Raw genomic sequence first — 17,143 nt, 5'->3', positions numbered from 1 at the left:
AGCTCATCATTTTAACCAAAGGGACACGGCTTACCTCGAGTGTCATGCACTACACCACGACACACACTCACAGACACACACACACACACACACACACACACACACACACACACACACACACACACACACACACACACACGTCACACATTTCCAGGATCTACAACCATTTGTTGGCGCGGATTTGGTAACACTGCTCATTACGCATATTTGTATTCACAGCCACGAATCATACATAGAAGCTATAAACAAACTGTCCTTGTCATTCTTTCATTGCTCGTTATTTTTATCGGGATCAGTTTCTCAGGGAGCTCCTGGACCTTTCTGTCAGGGAGTGTAAACCTCCAAGGAATCAAGGATATCAGAGTCCCGAAATATGTTTAGTGTCAATTGAAAAGGGGACTTAATATTCCTTTCTTCCCCACTAAGACAGCTTTTGTTTTTACAATGTAACCTGCTTTTATTCAATTCATTCTAGTTTGTGTGAGAGTTCGATTCCCGGAATAAAACCACAAATAAACTGAGTTCAGGTGGATTTGCGTCAGCTAAAAATGTTCCTGTCGTCTTATCTTGCTCTCACTCTCTTCCTTTCCCGTCCCCTTCTTTTCAGGTCGCTATGTTACATTCTGCAAGAGGACAGCGCAATAGCAATTTTTCTATTTAATGATGCAATATGCATTCAGTCTTCTCACTGACTTAATGTACCAGTTTCCATCCGTTTTAACTGTGACATACATCGTATAAAGGCGTTGGTTCTTTAGAAATTATTTGTCTCTGAAAACAGGCCGTTAGAGCTGCTTTAAGAACTTTTAAACAATGCTTATTCATTACGTGCAAGCGATTGTGCCGGAGTCCTTACCTCACTGGGCATGACAGCTAACATCACAAGTAGGAACATGGCACTGAAGAGATGCATCCCAGTTGAAATGATAGCGTCCCAACCGACACCAGTCCCGCAGCTGTCCCCGCCGTTCTTGTCCCTTACTGGGGCGGTTTCTTCGGATACAGCGGGATTCCTTTAACGCTTCGTCGGCTGTGCGCCACCAACCTCATCACCGGGACGCACGGCAGCCCTCTCTGGCTCTGCAAAAGCGACCAGCCGCAGGTTTTCTCTGGAGCATAGACTCTTCTGTTGGTAGCAAAAGCGGAAAAGCGCCAATCTCTCAACGTGGGAAAGTCCTCAGATTGGTGTAATCGGGAAAGGTGAACAGTCAGAGGTCCCTCTCTCCGTCCTGCAAAATATCTGCGAGCGAGCGAGAAGAGCGGAGGAGAGGCGCAGAGGTTGGAAGGTGACTGCTGTGCTTGCAAGGTGCCGACGCTAGGAGCAGCACGTCTGTGTGCAAGAAGCCCAGTCAAAGAAGTACCACTCTTTGACGCAGCCAAGCTTGGCCATGCGCGCGTGCGTCTGCATGCATGTGTGTGGATCTGTGTGTGTGGATCTGTGTGTGTGGATCTGTGTGTGTGTGAGTGAGAGGGGAGAGAAAGAGAGAGAGAAATCCCTGCTTGCACTGACAATATTTTTGCTCCCCTGACTGAAAGACTAGATAGATAGATAGATAGATAGATAGATAGATAGATAGATAGATAGATAGATATAAACAATGGAAAATGTTTCCTCTACAATGACTGATACCTCTGGAAAGAGCTGACATTTAGCATTGATAATGTGTGTGAATAATAACTGTGTACTTTAAAGGAGTGACTGTCAGCCATACATGAATATCATCAATTCAGAGCTGACGCAGGTCCCATTAAGAGATGCCAAATCAGAGTGATTCTCTGGGGTTTAGGGAAATGATAAAGATTGTTCTTGCCCGCTTACAATGAGGATAATGAATGTCGTTAGCTAACAGAGATAATTAAATGATGGCTTGGCATTCTAATCAGTTATTTTTCAGGGCAGGTGTGGTTATGAATGAGAAAGCACACACAGCAACAGTATGCTCTTATCTGTATTTGTGTGTCCACATGAACTCCGTCACAGTTATTGGATGGTGTTGGTCTATGAATCATCTGTTTGGATGACAGGACTGCGTTTACAGCTTCCGGTGTAGCATGAAAAATGAAAACAGCGTATGAGGCCTGTTCTATCGGCAGCACGCAGTAAAAGCTCAGCTTCAATAAAACAAACTATTTTCAAAGGTAAATGCGCAACATGTCATTGAGGGAGAGTTTCTTTAATGAGCAAACAATGTTAGAGAGGCAATTAGAAAACATAAAAACACAGTTTCTGGGAAAACTTGTGTTTAGCCCCCCCCCCTCCACACACACACACACACACACACACACACTTGGTTATTAATTCATTCAAAGAGATTAAGCTAAATATATACAGCCAAGGAAAACAAAATGCACTCTTTAGTGACAGCTCAATTCAGTGCAATTCAAACAACTTTATTAATCCCTCTAGAGGAAAATGTTTATTGAATAACAATTATGTTGTTGTTTCTTTAAAAAAGCGGTATATTTTGTCTTATTTGTTTTCATTCCATTCTTCCTTAAAGGTCAACAATACAATTTGTCATATTTTTTAAACATTTTTAAAACTGTGTTCTCGGTTCATCTCAGATTCAGAAAGCATTTTTCAGCAGACAGTGTGATGCCGTGTGTTTTCCAGCCTCTGCCCTTGTAAGGTTCAGTAGAGGCCCCGACTTTCTCCACCCCTGCTGCTGCCCTCAGTGCCATGGTGCACACCCCTCTATTTTCCCAGCAGGAAAAACAACATGGAGGTGAAATGAGTTGCTCAGGGGCGGCGGAGGAGCTAGGGGTGGTGTGTGAGAAAGAAAATAAAAAATGCAGGGATCACTTCTTGTTTTCACCACGGCTCTTCTCTTTTACTGTACAGTCCTGGCTTGTGCCTCTGCTCAGACACATACAGTAAGAGCATGAAGCTGAGAATACCAGCGAAGCCCAAGGCTGCCAGGGTGAGTAAAAGTGATGATGAGTCACTTCATGGGGTCAGAGTGCCAGTGTGCTTAATGGTCATGCTGAGGAGAATGATGCACTAACACACTCCTCCCTTCCCCATGGTCGCTCTCCTCCATCTCCAGCCCTTGTCACAGTTTGGAGACCTGGGGCGCTCAGGGAGCTAGGGGGAATGTTTCTGAGGTAAATGCAAACAAAGCATAACCCATTTGTCAAAGATGCAGAATATGTTTTTCTCTTTTTATCCCAGGGTCATACCAAAGAGGCCAAGAGGAAAGGGAAAATAGACCCTCAGGGCTTCTGTGTGTCCACTCAGGAAGGCAGAATCTCTCACTTCCTGTCACCTCACATGTGACTGCACTGTGTAAGGCAGATGTGGCACTAAAATCACAATTTGTTTTGCATTCCCACCAGTGTAGACCTTCTTTTGCTTCTCGGAAATCTTGTTGTGGTTTCCCCTTGGTGTTTATTTCACTCAGCAACTCGTAAGTGATGATTATAATTTATGCTTCAATTTCTCTCTCGATGGTTAAGTGTTGGAGTCTGTGGCTTAAAGATTAAAAGTGATGCAACATGCAGGTATCTCCTAGTTTTGAAGTAGCCTGGCGTGTGTGTGAGCAAGCGAGGTAGAGAGAAAGAGAGGGAGAGAAAGGTTCCCTCCACTTTCCTATAGGCACTCTGCACTCTTGCAAGAATGCGTGATTGGACTGCTCCATTGGACCAGTGTTGTTTCATTTTATAGATTTTCTATGTGCAGAAAGTGATGCTCCCCAAATAATTCAAATCAAAGGACATATTGAATTCACACACAGTGACAATGAGCTGTACTAGAGAACAGAGCTGGACTAGAGGAGCTCACAGTTTGCTTCATTGTTATGTTAAATATTAGACATGTGGATCGGCCCAATGAGTGAGTCGATTGTAGATCATCACAGACATACACAGACAGTCTAATTGGATTTCGCGGAGTTGGTTGCTCTATCCATCATGCAAAAAGTGAAGTCTGTCCCATAGCAGAGCTTGTGGTTGTTATTGATCTTCATAATGTTACTGCTGCTGCCACTGATGCTGAGTTATTATGCAATAGGACTGAGAGACCGTATGTTTCCTGAAACTATCCACAATTTGAAATCTGCATTAGCTATTGCAGTGGAAACAACAATGGGACTCTCAGTCTTTGGATTGCATTTGAATACTCACTGAACAAGCAGTCTGTCAGATACAAACACTCTTCAGCACAACAACAACAACAACATGTGAATCAACACACAGATGGAGAAGTGTTAACCCAGACACTCCTGCAAACATAACACAGAAATCCAAGCCAACATGGAGGCTTAGTGGGAACCTCACAACAGCATCATCTCACACTCGTATTCCTAATGAATGTCTGGTTGTCTTGAGCCGATGTAAACATCACGAAACACCTTGTTCTGCAGTCCTTAAAAGTGCAATGTCTTTGAAAAGGCAAATGGACTGCCACAGCTCGCTCTCGCTGCCTGCTGAGTTTGTCTGCCCACTTCCCTAATGGAAAGTCATTGTCAATTTAGACATTACAGAACTCCAGGATTTCAGACCGAAGCTCGCAGAACGTGGTCAAAGTAGATCTCCATTTATGGCTGGATTTATCAAAAGATATACCTACAATTAAATGTCTGTTTTAAAAGCTTTTCCTCTCCAATCAGGCAAAGAAGGCACTCTAAATCTCCTTTCATTCACCGGATGGAAAGCCTCCTGTGTTTACAAGTGGACATGTAGAATTAGACAGGCCCAGAAAGTACTGGTGAAGCTCACACAGCCACCAGGTCAGAAGGGTAAGAGTACTCAGTTGCCATAGCAATACTCAGTGGCTGAGTGCCCCGGATGGAAAGGTGTGAAATCTTCAATGGCTGCCTGAAGATGGCATTAAAGATGGCTTTTCACACCCTCTCTGAGGCTGTCTCACTTTACTACCTGCATGTAACCAAGGCAACCAGGGCAAGGACAACTCAGGATCAGTTGGGGTTTCTGCGAAGGTGGCCCCGCCATGCTTCATGTCTGTGCCTCGCCGTAATTCAGCAAACATCATCAATCATAATCTAGAAGAAGTGCACGGCAGACTGCTCATGTCGCTGGATCAAACAACAAAACAACGGTGGAGTGCTGGCCTCCACAGCTCCACAGAAACATGAAGAAATAATGGAAGACGCAGACTGGCAGAAACACACAGCTGGTCTGCCAAGAGGTCCATCTTTTAAGTGAAGCCACCAAGCACAAACACAAACACAATGGCCCATTGCTTCGTCTCTGCATCCCCTTTCCCCCTCTTCTTCTTCTTCCCCTTGTGTGTCTCTCTGTTTCCCTCCTCTGTCTGTTTCTCTCTGAACGAGCAGCTCTAAGATGCTCCCTGAGTTGTCCTCTGTAGACTGTATTTGTGTTTAATTGGATGAAAAGATGATGCATAATGCGCAAGGAAAGAAACATGAGGGAACCAAAGTCCATGTCGCCTGCAGCAAAAGAAACCAGCAGCTATTTGTTGTTGACATTTTTCTCCTCTGTTTTTTTTCTGCTCCATTGAAACAGCGGCAACCTCATGTTTTTTCATGCATTTAGGGCTTCTTCTTCTTTTTTTTATCCTCCATCGCGGCCTGTGTTTGGTGTAAAGTTCCCAGGCACCACAAGATTTCACTCTCCACTGCCACACACTCAAGAGTGAGTGTATGTGTGATCGAGTACATGTGTTTGTGTGCGCAGCATCTAGCAGTGTACTGATGTCTGAAGTATTAGAGAGGCAGAGCTTTGATGTTAGTCTATGTAAAAATAATATATCCAGGGTGTCTCCTTCAGGGACATGGAGATACATAATGTTTACTTCCATTACAAATAACCTGCGGCAGCACTGAGCTGGAACCAGAATACTGACTTCTGTCACAGTGGAGCCGAAGTACTAATGACTTTAACAAAGTAATTTGTTATTCAAGAAACACGCCAGTAAAGTTGAGAAAGAAAAGAAACATACTCTATACAATCCATCCATGTGAGCTGTAAAGTTCCTCTGACCAATACTAAAGAGAGCATGGAGAAGCATAACATAAAGCTCCACAGAGAGGTGAGAGCTTTGTGCTTGTTCATGAAGTCTCTACAGTTAACACACCTCTTTCCCGCATATAGCAGCCTTTGTTAGCACTTAGTTCTTGCTGTACTTTATCTCCCAGCAGCCATTTGGACTGACAATTCCCAGCATAGCCATCTGTGGTTGCTGGGAGATATTCACGTCTCTGTGCTTTCATGGTTCCAGTTATATTCAAAAGATGAAACTACGACAGAGACGGAGAGGGAGAGTGGAAGAGATAAAGAGCGAGACACTAGTCGGATAAAAGAATGGTTTTACATAATTAAGCAGATAGAAGTGATTACAGCAGCTTATCCACAGAGCACGAACTGCGCACATTCAGCCTCATTATGAAGTTAAGGACTCCAAACTGTGGCTGATGGCTTAATTACAGTTCCACAGTGGAACAAATGCTTTCGAGTCATTATGGCAAATCACAAACCTTTTCGTGAACACACAAGCAGTCATCAGAGAAGATGCTTTGTTGTTTTCCCACTGAAGTTTATTTCCTCTCAGCCTCTCTGCCACTTAGCTCATGTCAAAATCCTTCTCCCTCTAACACGCCTTCTTATTTCTCTGAATGATTCTGTGACAAGTTGCACAGAAATAATGAGAACCAGCGCCTCACTTTCTCCTTTTAACTGCTTGTCTTTAACCTCACACTGCAAATCCTCACTAGGGCCTTGTTCACTCTTTGTACAGTTAGTTATGTGGGGGCCGGAGGCTGAAGTTGTCCCTACAGCTTCCTCAGCGTTCTGCCAAGCTCCACAGAGGCCGCCCGGCCGGCAGGCAGGCAGCAGAGTGTGGACTCAGCACTTCTTATCAGGAGTTAGTGACTGAGGCCAGGCACGAGGGCTTTTATTCACCAGCCTGCTTTTGCATTATTGAATCAGGGCCTGCCTCAAACCTGAAACCGGACAGAACCTAGATGCAAGATGCAGATTTGATGAATCAATATACTGCTGCTGAGGAACAGTATGGAAGGAAGGCATGCAGCAAAGGTACGCTAGCAGGATTGGCTCAGATAAGGACAAAGCAATAAAAATATTTTTTATGCCTCAACTGCTTATCTGTCATTTGCACACCTATATGAGTTGACATATACTGTACACGCAGAAATCTTGTGGCACGTATCATGCACATCACACCTATATGCACGCACATACACTCAAAACACACACAGCCGGGCTCCCTCCCCTAAAGGCCTTCATTAGATAAAAGGAAAACAGCTCTTTCCAGAGCTGCAGTGCAATTATTCAGTGTAGTCAAGCATGTCTCTGTGTGACAAAGCAAATTGCTTTTTCGGTTTGCTGTTCCTGATACAGATAGGGCTTTCAAAATCTGAGGGGAAGCCTCGCGCCACTGCTCCCGACGCTGCAAGAGATACCGGCAGTTATTTACCCCACTGTGTGCGCTTGTGTTTACAGATGACTTTACGCATGCCTGTGTGCTGTATTTGTGCGCAGATAGCAGCGCGTTGCTATACATAGTGCTGTGTGATAGTCAATCAGTTCTGTTCTTTATTGGATTTCCTTCAAATCTGACTTGATTGATGGCGGTCTCATGTGAAGTGGTGTGTTATGGTCCGTGTAGAAGAACTTGATGGCCTGTGCACTACTTAGATAATTACCCTGAGCAGAGTGAAAACATGCAGGCACCTGCTTAAATGTAGCTGTTTCTGACGCACAGTCGAAGTGGCACCTTGCACCATGCAGACTTCCATTAAGTTCCTGTAATGTTTGCAGCTGCAGCTCATTTTACCATGGTTTAGATGATTAGGTGTTATGCAGATGGCTTGATATAACACCTACAAGCAAATACATAAAAATGACGAGACGACAGGTTCTTCTGTTTCTCCTTCAAACTCCTAAAGTCATCCAAATATCAGAATAACCATTATGTTAAGAAGCATATTTGGGGCTTGGACTATGGATCATTGTTTAAGTAGAATATTGTATATGTTTGTTATATGGAAATGTTGATATGAAAGTGGCCTGCAGAAATACATATTCCTTTCCTCACGTCTGGCAGACGCTTTTCCTTTACGTCATGTAAGTCTGAATGAGAGAGCCATTCACGGCCACTGACTCCTTATTTATCTTATCCCTGCTCCACCAGTAGGGTCCCAATCAATATCCAGGGACTCAGAGCGAGAGAGTGAGACAGAGGACAAGTCATCCGGGGAGAGACGGAGGGTGGGAGGGAAAAAAAAGAGAGAGAGAGAGCAAGGACAGAGCGGAGCGTGGAGATTTATTTGTACTGCCTGTCGGTTTGTGGCCAAACACGGGAGACAAATGCTTATGGGAAGCTTCAGGAATCTCCTGTGTGATTACAGAGCACCTCAATTGATTTTGTAATGATTCTCATTTCTGTGCAATATTTCCATGCTGTATAATAGTCAGAAACAATCTAAGGTTATGAGGACACTCACAGGCAATTGGAATGGGAAAACAGAACAATGAAAGGGTGGCATTTAATGGGACGCTTCATGATGTAAGGCGACATGTGAAACAAGGCAAAGCCTGACTGTTTCAGTAGATGGTGTCTGTAGGAGGGGGGTGAGCATGTTTTAACCCGTTCTAGCTTGGAGAAAAGTATTGACTGTCATCTGCTGTCCTGCCACCAAGGGACCCCGGGGAAAGCTTAAAGCAACACCCCGCATCCAAACTCCCTAGGATGGAGCTCCTGGCTATTCTGTTGCCATGGAGACATGTTGTTGTCATGCCGACAAGCTAGCCAGGATGGAATGTGAAAAAATGAGGCGAGAGGATCAGTCCACAGAGACGCTCACAACTTGGCTGTGGAGTGGTGGGGTGGCAGTTCCTTCAAAAAGCAGTCACCTCCCAGGCTGTGAGCGCACATGTGGTGCGACGAGGAGGGTTTGGAAGATGCATTAGTATTAACACATATTGAGTTGGTGAGTTGGCTCAGGATGAAAGGCACAGGCAGAGAGAGAGAGTGAGGGATGGAAAAGCCTGTCGACGAGGTAGAGGTTGACACTCTGTATGGAAAAGTAAGAGGAGAGATTCGGTATGAAATTAGAGCTAGATTTGGTGCACTGGTTCCACAGAGTATTTCCCGCTCAGTACAAGCAGGCTGAAGAACCCTGCATGGGTACTTCAAAATACTTATGATTTATGCCCGTCAGTGCTGTCCATATGTGCTTGGAATATCTGATCCACTCCACTGATGTAGCTCTGCGCCTGCTGGGGGGAGGGATGGAGGGATAGAGGGAGGCGGGGACAGAGGGAGTGAGAGGGGCTGATAAAAAACAAGGCACGGAGAGTACAAATAGAGAAGCAACGGATGGGATGAAAGACAGAACAAAGAAAAAAGCAAGAGCAGAGAGAAAACAGGGACAGAGGAGAACGAACTAAGACTGACAATTGAGTGTGAGATGCTTAAAAAGGAGGCTAACAAATGGAGAGAGAGAGAGAGGGAATAAAGAACAGATAAAGGAGGAGTGTGGCTGAGCGGTGTTGTGCCCTGTGGAAGCCGCTGACCACTCTAATTATCCTCGATTTTCTTCAAACAAGGCTGAGGCATTGTGAGTCGCCTGCCTGGGACACAACCCGCTCCTCCTTTTCTCTGAGATTCAATTCCATTCCTCCGTCCTCCTCTGTCTTTTACATATAAAACACTTTCTTCAATTATTCCTCCGACGTTCATATCTGTATTATTTGACGCCTTTGCCTATTCAGAGTGACTGCTCATTTCGCCCCACTCCAGTGTGACTAGAATCAATCCCGGGCTCATTCCAAGATAGGCACATAAAGTGAGTGTGTGTGTGTGTGTCTCTCCATGGGAGTGTGTGAACAAGTGAAGGTGTGTGTGTGTGTTTGTTGAGTATGATTGGAGAAAAGACATAAAGGGAGATTAGAGTAAAAGACAGACCAGAAGAGCTGATAACATTTGGAAGGAGGGAGCAAAAAGGTGTGTGTGTGTGTGTGTGTGTGTGTGTGTGTGTGTGTGTGTGTGTGTGTGTGTGTGTGTGTGTGTGTGTGTGTGTGTGTGTGTGTGTGTGTGTGTGTGTGTGTGTGTGTGTGTTCATGCAGTAGTTAGACCAAGGAAGCCGGTTTGAGTGTGTGTTTGGTGTAATGAAGGTGTAGTCAGCTCTCTCCCTTGTGTAGGGCAGCATGGTTTATTTGAGATCAAATGAGGCTACAATTACTCGGTGGTTGCCTTTCTTTCTCGATCGATTACAAACAAAAGAAGCATTCCATCAGAGGCTTTTAAGCAGGGAAGCTGCTGCATGAATTGTCATCCATAACATTCTGGCTCATTGTTACTTTGCTTTGGATCTCACAAGAAGCGGGAGTGTGCTGTAAGAACAGTGAGAGAGTGGCTTACAAAAGAAGCTCTCTGCTAAAATAGATGGTCAGCATAGAAAGTAGAATCAAAGGGAAGAGTCTTCATGTTACAGCATAACTCTTTTAAAAGAAAGTAGTCTACAGGTGATAATGGATGCATATTTGCACATGAATATTTTAGCTACATCCCCCACTGTCTGAGGTGGAGAGAGTCTGTGCACAAGATTAAAACGCTACTAGAGCTGTCTGCAGAACAACAAGTAAGGGGGAAAACTTTGAATTAATTGTAGTAATTTGTCACCAAATAGTTTAGGAATTATTTACATATATTCGTACCTGTGGGTGGCTGTGGCTCAGTCGTCTCTCCTACTAGGTTGAGGGTTCGATCCCCTGCTCATGCAGTCACATGTTTAAGTGTCTATGGGCAAGATACTCAACCCCATATTGCCCCCAACTGCACACCAGGAATGGAATAGTACTCTTAGGCAGTTGGTCACTTAACATCACATCAGTCTGCTGTTTATGTGGTGATATGTTGTGTAAATACACTTTGAGTAGTCATGACTAGCAAAGCGCTATGCAAGTCCAAGTCCGTTTGACCAAGCAAGTGCCATGCACTTAACTGAATTTCTCAGTGTTAGAACAAAAATTGTAGTTTATCAAATGTAGGCTATAACTTAAGGCTGCAAAAGTTATTTTACATCATGAGAATGCAAAAGTTTAATCGTGCAGCAGAAACACACACTGTCAGAGTGAGTCTGTTTCAGGTTTTCTTCACCAGATAATCTGTGTAACGTGTGTGAGTACGAGAGTAAGAGGTCTGGAAACTGTTTGCAGAATATCCCAGAAGCCCAAAACCTGCTGCTCAGCTTTTACCTCCTGCCTCACTGTCTCGGACGCTCTGATTTACCTGCTGAATGATCGTAGTTCTAAGTGAACAGCATGCTAAGACTCACTGCCAACTCCTGTGTCAGCGTTTGAGTCCAGTGCATGTCCTTGTGCCAGTCACTGTGACACATGGACATCCAAATGAAAGAGGGCAACATGGGCATTCTAGTGAAACCAAATGTCAGATGAAATGCCAATACTCCAGATCCATGTGAACACTGAAAAAGGCCTCCTTCAACGGCTCACAAGCTTTATTCAGGTGTCAGACGTTTACTGACTTGACTTTAAATGAGAACCCAAAGCAACAATAGTTCTAACAGGGCACCTTCTGTATCAGTGTTAATTTAACCCATTCCCTGATTCCATGTCAGAAAAATACTGTAATATAGACAGTCTTTGGGTGAGCTGCCATTTTTAATTGATCATCTATTATCAGTTCTACATATCTGTATATTGTGATGTAAATCATATTAACAGTGGCTCTCTCCACTCATCTTCTGAGTCAGGAATTCTTTGAGTCTGAAACACATCCAGAGTACATCCAGAATTGAATCATCTCGTGGAAATCAACACATTTCAGACTATATTTGTATTTTCATGAATCAAGCACAGCTTCTGTGGAGATTCAAATTCTGGCCCGGCTTCACACAAAGCTGTGCAATGGAGGTAAGCGAACAACAGATTTGTATACAACCCAAAAACTCTGTCATCTTCACTGTAGAGTTGCTCCAGCTGCGGAGGAAGATGATACAGACTTATTTTCTTTAATGTACTACATTTGATGAATAACCTGGGCGTCGTTGCTTTTGTTTGTGAGGGATTTCTGTTTTATGTTCTGCGTTAAGAACATGTGTTGTTAGCTCTGATTACAAGCATTCATCCCAAGTGTTTGAAAAAGATTTTGGAGAAGGGACTTGGATTCAACACAGACTCTTTAGTAGATGTTCTTCTGCTATTTGCTATTTGTCACTCAGCTAGCAAGATTCTGACAAATCCATCAATAGTTTGTATCTGAAATGGCTGTGACACCTTTCACTTGCTGGCTCTGTGCAATCAACAGAGAAAAAATGAACATGTACCACCGGAGCAACCCAGATCTGATGTAGGAGAGGGAATAGTGACATACAGTATATCCCTCTGAAGAGAAGTGCATCTAATTTATTCTTTTAGAGCATTTCCTGTTTACAACCTTTGATTCTTAAATGGAAACAAAACCTATTTTTAAATCCACCCAGCAAACACTGTCTTTGTCAACTGCTGTCATTGTTATTTACATTCGTCTGTGTTGCATTAAGCTGACTTTATCCTCTTGGATGAGCCGCTGTATGTTCAGCTATATTCTTAGCCTGATATCAAATCATTATTTTCACAGTGTGGTGTTCCAGTCAGAGAATACAGCTTTTCTCCCTCTATAAGACATTTCAAACTAATTCATTCTGAAGAGCAACATGACACGATAATGAAAGAAATGAAACACACGCTCATATCTACAGTAACAAAGTCACCTTGTGTTAGAGTTTCAACTTTCTTTAAAGGTTGTCACAATGAAGGGCAGGCAGACATTAAAGGTTTTTCGACGTTTAACAATACCTTAAAACCACTTAGAAAGTGAACATGAGTTCTTCTGCTGGCACTTCCTCAGCCGTAATCTTTTGTACCTTTTGCTCTCTGGGTCTCATTCAGAATTTTACATCTGGAACTAGTTTCCATATTCAGCGAGGGGCTGGCCCCGTCGGGAGCAGTGTGAGCACAGAGGTAATAGGCACACCCGGCTCACGCTGTCAGGGGGGAAAGATCAGATTGGCTCCCGATCCACAGGAGACACAAGGGACCCAGATGAAGGAGATCTGATCTGTGTGTGTGCCGGTTGCTGGCACATCTGCATGGTCTGTGTGTTTATGTGCAAGTGTGTGTAGACATAGGGGAAGGACTGCTGTTTCAGTCTGCTAGCTGACAGACAGTCTCTTGGTTAATGAGCAGCTGTCGGACATCACTATTCATGAGCCCTGTCACTCACCTCCTCTCTCAAAGCACCGGTACCTGAAACCCCTAGTCTCTCGTTAGCACGGCAGAACACACACACACACACACACACACATAGGAGCACACATCAATACACAGTCTCTATTACAAAAGCACGCATTAATACTACAACACAACCATAATACGCCTACATGCGTGTAAAGATGTGAAAAGTTCACATAAAACAGCGGGGCTTCATCCTTCATAGAATAAAAATTTAAACACGCTGGTTTGAACCGACAGAAAAACATTCATCAGTACATGGCTGCACTTTCATCTGATTCTGAAACCAGCATGCATATGGGACTTGACTAGAAATGGCTCTTTGATGTGTCCTGGAGGAAATAGATAGAAAACCGGAGGTTTAAACAAAGTCCCCTGTTTGCACTGCACTGTGTGCTGAATAGTTAAAGAAAATGAAACACCAGCATTAAGACTATTCTCTATAATAGTGGCTTTAAGGTAACATTTGCCTGCTCTCTCTGCCCATCATATCACAGAAACACTTTTATGGTACATATGTATTCATGACATGATGACTTTCAGAGAAGAACGTGGCTGATTGCTGCCACAATTCTTTAACTTAAGGCCCCCTGTTGATCTAAAATAGGCTTCATCATTCACCCACTACTCACTGAAGTCTACTATTAGGTAAATTTGCAATTTAGTAAAGCCATACAATGTGAAGTAAGGACTATTGTTTCCTACAGTGGAGATATACTTTATTAATCCTGCAAGGGGAAATACATTTTCTACTCTGTTGTTGAACATGCTACACACATATAGGCTGAAATACACACACATGCACAAACAGGATCCTATGGACATGCACTAATGGAGAGATGTCAGAGTTATGGGGCTGCCCACATGGAGCACACCTGAGCTTGTGAGGAAGAATGTGCCTTGCTCAAGGGCAATACTCGGGAAATGAACTGGCACCTCTCCAGCTACCAGACCAATTTCCAGACTTGGGACAATGGGACTTAAACCAGCGAGCCCTCTGGTTCCAAACCCAAGTCCCTACAGACTCACCTACTCCTGCCCGCTCTGATCTTATTCTCTTCCTCAAAGCTCCACAAAGGAGGCAATTAACGATCATCAGTGACAGAGATCATATGAACTGAATCGTTATTCTGTGTCCGCTTCACGCTCAGAAGAGAAAATCACGACTCATCACTGTGGTTAGCGAGACCGAACCCCGTGGAAACACATTTCTCAAGACACAAACTAAAGAAACAGAACAAACAAATACAAGTGCCACAGATACTTTGAGATATAGTCTTACTTTTACAGTACTTTTACACAAATATCTGAAAATGCTTTTTAAAAGGTAGAGTACAACAGGTGGTCACAACTAAGCTTTGCATACCAACATGCATTTTTGCTGAAGAAGAACAAACAATGGTGGATTAAACAGAGAGAAAGTGAGAAGTGTCTGGAAATATTTCTTTTTCATTTTGCAGATGAACTCAATATATAGTCCTCTAAGGAGAGTGAGTGAATGACAGACCACCATAATCTTCCTAACATACACCACTTCTGTCAAAGAGAAATCAGCATCATTCTTAATCCGAGTCTTAAACATGTCTTCTGTAACACAATGTTCCGAACGCTCTCCTTTATTACTTCTGTGCCAGAGAAGTCGCCCTGCATCACGATGAGGCACCTGATGCACTCCTGTGTGCCCGTACTGTGAGTGTGTGCTGCATGTGTATGTGTGAGCCATGTAAAGAAAGGATGTAGTTCTCTCTGTAATATTGTTTTCAGTATGAATAAAGAGAAAATCTAGTCTGAAAAATGTAATCAAAAACAACCGACTGTAGGAATGAAAGACCCAGCTCTTTTATGAACACCTATGCACTTCATGAGATTGATGGGCCTGACGATGATGATGAGGATGATATTTAGGATGGTGAAGAAGCGGTCAATGTTGTTAATGATGATGAAGATATATTAAAAGAAATTGCACTGTCTGTCAGCGCCTGTGTCTGATCGGACTATAAGCTGTTTGTTAGCACTTGGTTTCCCCCCTCTCTAGATCCTTGCTCGTGTTATACTTACTCTCAGATTTACATCACTTTGGACAAAAGCGCCTGCTTAATGAATTGTAGAGTTGTAGTATTGTGGGGATGAATCCTGATTGCAGATTCAGAATATCGTTTCATGTCTCAGGTTGGATCTGAATTATTGAAGAGCAGCAGAGTCAGGCTCAATTTAACTCATTACTGTGAAACATATGAGAGCATTATTTAAATCCTGCACCGACAAGTGGAGAAAAAAAAGGATGCACTTTACCCCTTCAGCAAGTCTATTGATTGCTGGCGCTTATTCATTTTGATGATAAGTACAGAGATTATGTGACACTTTCAATTTCATTCTTCTGACAGAAAACATAGAGCTGCCTCTAATCGCAATGGAGCTCTGAGTTTTAGCCCCTTAAGACCTCTGTGTTTTGTCCATATCTCTCCTTAGATGATATAAGGCTTTTGAGTAACACTTCTTCGCTGTTCTGTCACACAAACAGCTCTGCTTCCTCTGCAGCTCACCTCTGCCTTGCAAGATTTATGAGAAGTGTCCAGGTGCCCATGAAATGCTGCCACGTCTGATTCTCTGTGATAGAATAACAACCGTGTCAGGTACTGATACAGGACAGGCTGCATTGATCATTCAGAGCGGGAGGGAGGGTGTTCAGGGGGGCAGAGAAGTCTTTGCATTCAGGACCACGGACAAGAGCAGCCAGACTCATCGAGGTGAATGGAAACGATTAGTTTCCCTGGCTTTTCAGCCGAGGTCTGAGCCAGTGAACTCCCACAGCTGAATCACTCACTTTCTGCCTCCCTCTGCTTCCTGGTTGATTTATGGGAAGAAATCATCTTTATTGAGCGATGGGGTCATGTAGCTTCCACACTCTCCCTCCCTTGCTCTCTCTCTCGCCCCTACTCTCATCACTAACAAATCAGGAACTCTCTCTCTCTCTCTCACACACACACACACACTCACTCACACAGACACACTGTCATACAGCTGAATACAGGTCCCATGTGGTAATTCTTCCTGTTTTCCTGATCAGAGCTAAGTCGGTTCATTAACACTCTCTGCCTTTCTTTATGAACAGCTGCACATGTTTAAATTGGCATGAGTGATTCATACAACACAGGCCTGTGTCCTGAAAGACTTTCTTTCTCTCGCTCTCTCTCACTTCCTGCTCTCTCATTCTCCTCGCTCCCCCATTTCTCTCCATGTCCCTCTCCCACTGTGGTGAATAAGACACTACTGATTACTTTGGCTGTCTGGAGGAGCTTGCCAACAACTCATTCCTCCTTTTTCCGAGGACTAAGTTAAGTGAGGATGGCATGGCGGTAGTGGTTGTGGCGGTGGACGCTGAGAGCTGCAGCAGACAGCAAATTAGGAGTGGGATGCGTGTGTGTGTGTGTGTGTGTGCGTGTGTGTGTGTGCGTGTGTGTGTGTGTGTGTGTGTGTGTGTGTGTGTGTGTGTGTGTGTGTGTGTGTGTGTGTGTGTGTGTGTGTGTGTGTGTGTGTGTGGTGGAGGTTGTGGGGGTGTAGTCAAGCTGTGCGTTTGAATCTGGGCTCTCTGTCTGCCTGATAATCATCTGACACTCTCTGAAACACACATGGCCTCGGTCTTCTGAACAACCACATTCGCTTGGTCCACTCCCCCAGGGATTCTATTGCCCCCCACCCCCACCCCCACCCTCCTCACCTTCAACTTATTTTCCCCCTACTGCTTTGCTGATGTTAGCTTTGTCGTAAGTGCTTTTGATGGAAAAGGCATCCGTGGAAATGATTACCCCCACTATTCCTGGGATAAAGGAGCTGTGGATGGGACGTGGCAGGGGAGTCGCTTGCATGCACACTAAGCAGCCCTGTTGAGCCGCTCATCTTTTCTCAC

General features: G+C 44.0%; 1 protein-coding gene and 1 pseudogene across 1 annotated transcript in view; both read right to left on the bottom strand.

The window, feature by feature from the left end:
* olfm2a (olfactomedin 2a) overlaps window positions 1-990 on the bottom strand; it is a 50,440-nt gene extending 49,450 nt beyond the window's left edge. The window contains exon 1 of the mRNA XM_020640902.2: window positions 857-990. Coding sequence (XP_020496558.1) covers window positions 857-913 — 57 coding nt within the window. The 5' untranslated portion in view covers window positions 914-990. The remainder of the gene's footprint in view (window positions 1-856) is intronic.
* A 13,284-nt stretch (window positions 991-14,274) lies between these two features.
* On the bottom strand, window positions 14,275-14,516 carry LOC114920585 (small nucleolar RNA U3; annotated as a pseudogene).
* Window positions 14,517-17,143: the final 2,627 nt, after the last annotated feature.

The sequence above is a fragment of the Labrus bergylta genome, chromosome 16 (genome assembly GCF_963930695.1).
Source record: "Labrus bergylta chromosome 16, fLabBer1.1, whole genome shotgun sequence".
Classification (NCBI taxonomy): domain Eukaryota; kingdom Metazoa; phylum Chordata; class Actinopteri; order Labriformes; family Labridae; genus Labrus; species Labrus bergylta.
The sequence above is the reverse complement of the archived record's forward strand: the minus strand, read 5'-3'. Positions and strand labels throughout refer to the sequence as shown.